Source organism: Macrobrachium rosenbergii, chromosome 1, assembly GCF_040412425.1.
Source record: "Macrobrachium rosenbergii isolate ZJJX-2024 chromosome 1, ASM4041242v1, whole genome shotgun sequence".
Taxonomy (NCBI): Eukaryota; Metazoa; Arthropoda; class Malacostraca; order Decapoda; family Palaemonidae; genus Macrobrachium; species Macrobrachium rosenbergii.
The window spans coordinates 68,810,718-68,816,270 of NC_089741.1; the positions used below are offsets into that span (position 1 = coordinate 68,810,718).

Below are 5,553 nucleotides of genomic sequence, written 5' to 3' on the forward strand. Positions count from 1 at the left end.
TTTTGTGACAAGCCATACATTCGATTTGGATTAGCTAAGTGAGAAGGACTTTCTCTGGGACCGAATTCCCTGCTGGAAGGGTGAGTGTTGAAAACAAATGACTTCACATTTTAGTGTACTTTAATTTTGTTACCATTTCTTATCATTTTTTTTTTTTTTTGCGGTGTAGTGGAGTGTCACAGACAAAGTCTAATGAGAGATGTTTCTCTCTCTTCAGATGCTTCATGCAAGTGCTCATGAATAGTTATGCATCACCATGCATGCTCATATGTGCCATGTGGAGACACCTACACGGCCACTGTGGGATGTAGCCACTTAAGTTAACTGGTGACAAAAGACAATTAAAATGGTTACTAATTAGTAATGGGGATGGTGAAATGGGATGAATCCCACTTAAAATTTTGGTGACTGTTATGATGTTTTTGGGAAGATGTTCATTTACCTTTATTAATATCTTTTTAGTATTTTGCCTATTCACTATGTTAGCCTGTTGTATGTTATATTTACTGAATAAACTATTTTTGTAAACGCAGTTTCATTTATACCCACTAGGTGTAGTATATCTGACACGAGAGAGAGAGAGAGAGAGAGAGAGAGAGAGAGAGAGAGGTGTGGGGGGAAACTGCTCAGATCACGACTACCAACACTTCAAGGCAAGTGTTAACAATCTATTTTCTTTATAACATATATATATATATATATATATATATATATATATATATATATATATATATATATATATATATATATATATATCTTCAGCATTATATATATGGTGCATTATATGGTGTATTATGTAGATTTCCGAAGATACATAAAGACGGTGTTCTACTGCGCCAGTTTTGCTGGCCTATAATAACCCTAATTATCGGATAGCAAAATACCTAGTACCAATGTTACAGCCATTTGCAAATAATGAACATGTTTTGCTCAATTTAGCTAACCTTGTACCTGATGCTTTACCAGAAGATGTTGACGTATATATGGTTAGTTTTGACGTCACATCGCTTTTTACGAACATACCTTTGCAGGCGACGGTTGATATTATCTTAGATGAAATCATTTACGTTGAAAGAGTTTTATATTGTGGTTTTAATAAGGAAGATTTTAAAAACATCTAGAAATTACAGTGCAGGACACTCACTTTATTTTTAACAATAAAATATTTAAACAAGTGGACGGTGTTTCAATGTGGTCTCCAATCGGCCCCATTATGACTAATGCTAATATGTGCTCTTTTGAGGAACAGATGCTGGATGGGTGTCCCTTATCTTATCGCCCTTTCTTTTATAAGCGATATGTCGACGACACTTTCGCCTTGTTTAGATCCTGGGAGGCAGCCAAAACTTTCTTGGAATATATCAATGGCCTACACACTAATATAAAATTCTCAGCTGAGCACGAACATGGCAACCAACTTGCTTTTTTAGACATTTTAGTTACTCGGACAGAACGTGTTTTTAGAAAAACGACATTCATAGGTCAGGGTACAAACTTTTAAAGTAGTCGTTCTTCGACATTTAAATTGAATTGTATCTCCACGATGTTATACACACACACACACACACACACACACACACACACACACACACACATATATATATATATATATATATATATATATATATATATATATATATATATATATATATATATATATATATATATATATATATATATATATATATATATATATATATATATATATATATATATATATATATATATATATATATATATATATATATATATATATATATATATATATCCCCATGACCAGGATATTATCTGTAATATAGGTAGACAATATCTAATGGGTTTTGACGGCCCTTCGGTCCGAGTCAAATCTTTATCTCTCATACTGTGCATTCATTTCTTTCACCCCCTTCTATATTGTCTGTCCAATCCCTTATCAAACTTCACTTCTCGCTGTCTCTTCCCTGCCAACTCCCCATGGGCCAGCGCGGCAGGGTATGGCCCACACTCTCCCCAAAGGAGTTACAATCACAGACGAAATTCGGCCGTTACTGTTGGGTCAGCGGATTTAAATCAAGGCCCAACCACGCAGTCTGATCTGGGTAGGGACTGTGTGCTGTACAAGCGACTACCCATCCCCAAAACAGTGCTCAACATTGCGACTTACAATGTAAAATCCCTCTCTGAAGAATCTGGGCAGCCTCGAAACAGAGATTAAAAACATCAATTGAGACATCATCGGAATCTCTGAGATGAGAAGACCAGGTGAGAAAATCCAAATGTTTAAAAGCGGATACCTGCTTTACAACAGTGGCAAGGAAAGCAAACAAAATGGTGTTGGATTTCTCATAAACGAAAACTTACAGAGCAACAATGAGAAGTTCACAGCCACATCTGACAGGGTAATTGGTGTCACTCTCAGAATTTCAAAGCGGTACAGACTAACAATCATACAGGTATATGCTCCCACATCAGTGTCGTCCCAGGAGGAACTGGATAACTTTTATGATGACCTATATACCACTCTAAATAATAACAAAACCCATTACAACATGATAATTGGGGATTTCAATGCTAAAATTGGACAAGGGAATGGAGATTGTGTTTGCAAACTTGGATATGGAGAGAGAAATGAGAGGGGAGATGACTTGATCAATTTTGCTGTAGCACATGACTTCAAGATCATGAACACATTCTTTCAAAAGAGTGAAAGCAAGAGATGGACATTGCGAAGCTCAATCCATGAAACACGAAATGAAATAGACTACATACTTGTAGACAAACATAATATAGTTAAAAGTGTTGATGTCCTGAACCAAGTCAACGTAGGCAGTGATCACAGGATGGTAAGATGCAAAATCCAAATGAACATCAAACAAGAAAGACAAAAAATATTCTTCTCAAGACCAGAACATATCAAAATACCTGAAGCTCTCAAATCTATATTTCAGATAGAGTTACCAGACCGCTACGAGATTCTTGAAAATTTAGAAGACCAAAACATTAATGAAAATGACCTTGAAAACTTGAATAATAACATCATTATCCCATTGAAAGTAGTAGCAAAGAAGTTCCAGGACAGAAAGCCCTCCGAAACTAGCAAATTCTCTGAAGAGACAAAGAACCTCACGAAAAAACGTAGAAATTTCAAACCCCCATCAACAGTGCGGGAGAAAATTGAAGCAGCAGAACTAAACAAAACTCTACAGAAAAAGCAACGACAAGACCTTCGCAATAGAACAGCAGAAATAATTGAAGCCATTAAACGGGGCAGTGAGTTTAAAACAGCAAAAAGAAAACTCTTCCAAGGGATCCCTTACAACCAACCGTGATTGAATAGTTAAGCGAGCAAGAGAGTACTACCAAAAGCTTTACTCCTCAGAAGGAGAAAATCAACACCTATCTCATGACTTTCCAGAGATCACAGCATGCGATGATATATATATATATATATATATATATATATATATATATATATATATATATATATATATATATATATATATATATATATATATATATATATATATATATATATATATATATATATATATGTGTGTGTGTGTGTGTGTGTGTGTGTGTGTGTGTGTGTGTGTGTGTATATGTGTGTGTATGTGTGTGTACATAATGAAATCAAATTAAGTAAGATTTTAAGGACAAGAGAGAGAGAGAGAGAGAGAGAGAGAGAGAGAGAGAGAGAGAGAGAGAGAGAGAGAGAGAGCGTGAGAGAGAGATCAAGTATCTATTTTTCTTACTTTTAAAGAAAAATCCTGACATATTGTTTATGAAATTCAAAGTATTTAGAAAAAATCATTAGGAAATCCACAATTTTTCTACAGGCCCGACGTCCAGTGTTCCTTCGCAATGGAAATCGCCTGTCCCTCTGAGGGATCTACACAAACATTTGTTAAAATAAGACCTGTGCGACTGGATAGAAAGCTTAACTGGTTCCAGATTTCCATGATGGATCTAACTGCTCTTCAGGTCCACTGGACACATATTCAGACATGTACTTTCCTCGATTACTGAATAGGCAAACGCTACTTACAGCTTATACGTTAAAATAGTTAAATTTTCCTTTTAATTTTTGGACTTTACATCGAAACGACGAAAATTACTTACTTACAGGCAGAATAAATAAATATTACTTACTGATTTACCGTTACTTAGGAAAGATTCAAAGTGCTGTAAAAAGTATTAGAAACCCCAGCAAAAAGATACATAGAAAGACATTTCAGTCACCTGTGTATTTTTTTTTTTTATATTTTCCGTTTAAACTCTTATTTTCACAAGGTCATCCTGTGCCGAAGGACCTTGCTTTGTTTTATATCAATGTTAGGAGGGAAAAGTTTTTTGATCAGTTTTCAAACCAATGCTAAAATTGATGCTTTATCTGTAAACGTAAGACAAAGACACTCAGGCGCAAAACAAATAATTACCCTGTGGATATAATAATGTCGACAGAAATTTACGTTATTCTCCATAGAATCATTAACTACCTTCATTATTTAAGGCTTCATGGAAACTGTAGTTCAATTGCCCCTGAAAAGTCATTGCCAACCTGCAATGACCCAGGTTTAAGTAAGCGCAGGATTTTTGTATGTAGAAAAAAATCAAGGCCATTAAAAAAAGATACCGCAAGTATCTGTTTAGACAAGAAAACTTATATTATGACCTGTTTTACAATTAATTTTTGCTTAAAGAAAGTGGTAAAGGATAATGTATAGGTTTTGTAATCAGAATTTCTTCGTATTGTAATCTACATGTAGTTTTACATAAGATTATTATTTGAATCATTATTTTTCGTTTAATTCGAACAGTGGTGTAGACAATCTGTCAGGATGTGAGCAAATACAATTCTCTCAAACTTCAACTCAGTTCTGATGAAAAAGTTTTAATAATAATAATACGAATGAAAGAATGTACTTCAATACCGTGGAGATATATAATATAATAATAATAATAATAATAATAATAATAATAATAATAATAATAATAATAATAATAATAATAATAATAATAATAATAATAATAATAAATGAATTAGTAACACTACAATAATTTGAGTATTCTGCCACATTTCTTTTTATAGCTATTTACAACATCAGTCAAAGCACTTTTTCTAGAAATAATCTTTCTTAAGTGAAGAAAATGCAAATCCAAAAACAAATTCTGATACAATATGGAGAATGATATCGATATCTATCGATAACATTTACTGTATAGGTACAGTTAACAAATTCTTTTCACGATTGTGGAAGATGGGTTCATTCCAATCTTTCACGTTCACCTCCGAGTGATATATGGGTCATATCTCTCTGTAGTATGAGTGCATAGAACTAATATTTATTTGCTTTTAAAAATATAAATGATTTGTCAAGAAAAAGTAACTGTTAGGTGCACAGTAAAATGTCCACATTCTCCGAACAATATTTAAAAACGTTGAATTGCAAGAAAAAAGTAAATAACAATTTCTAACACTTTCCAATTAATTCTGCGTATGCTTGGTATTTCATATCTTTTATTTGAGACTATGTTCATGGAAAAAATATAACAAATATTTGAGCCGTTGCAAAA

General features: G+C 33.5%; 1 protein-coding gene across 1 annotated transcript; it reads left to right on the forward strand.

Annotated features, from left to right (window-relative positions):
• The first annotated feature begins 2,228 nt into the window (after positions 1-2,228).
• Positions 2,229-3,308, forward strand: LOC136840691 (craniofacial development protein 2-like). Its single transcript, XM_067107442.1, has one exon. The coding sequence runs from the start codon at positions 2,229-2,231 to the stop codon at positions 3,306-3,308; it is 1,080 nt and encodes a 359-aa protein (XP_066963543.1).
• Positions 3,309-5,553: the final 2,245 nt, after the last annotated feature.

Excerpts from the sequence above, each read along its gene's own strand:
- LOC136840691 (XM_067107442.1), top strand. The coding sequence starts at position 2,229 with ATGAGAAGACCAGGTGAGAAAATCCAAATGTTTAAAAGCGGATACCTG.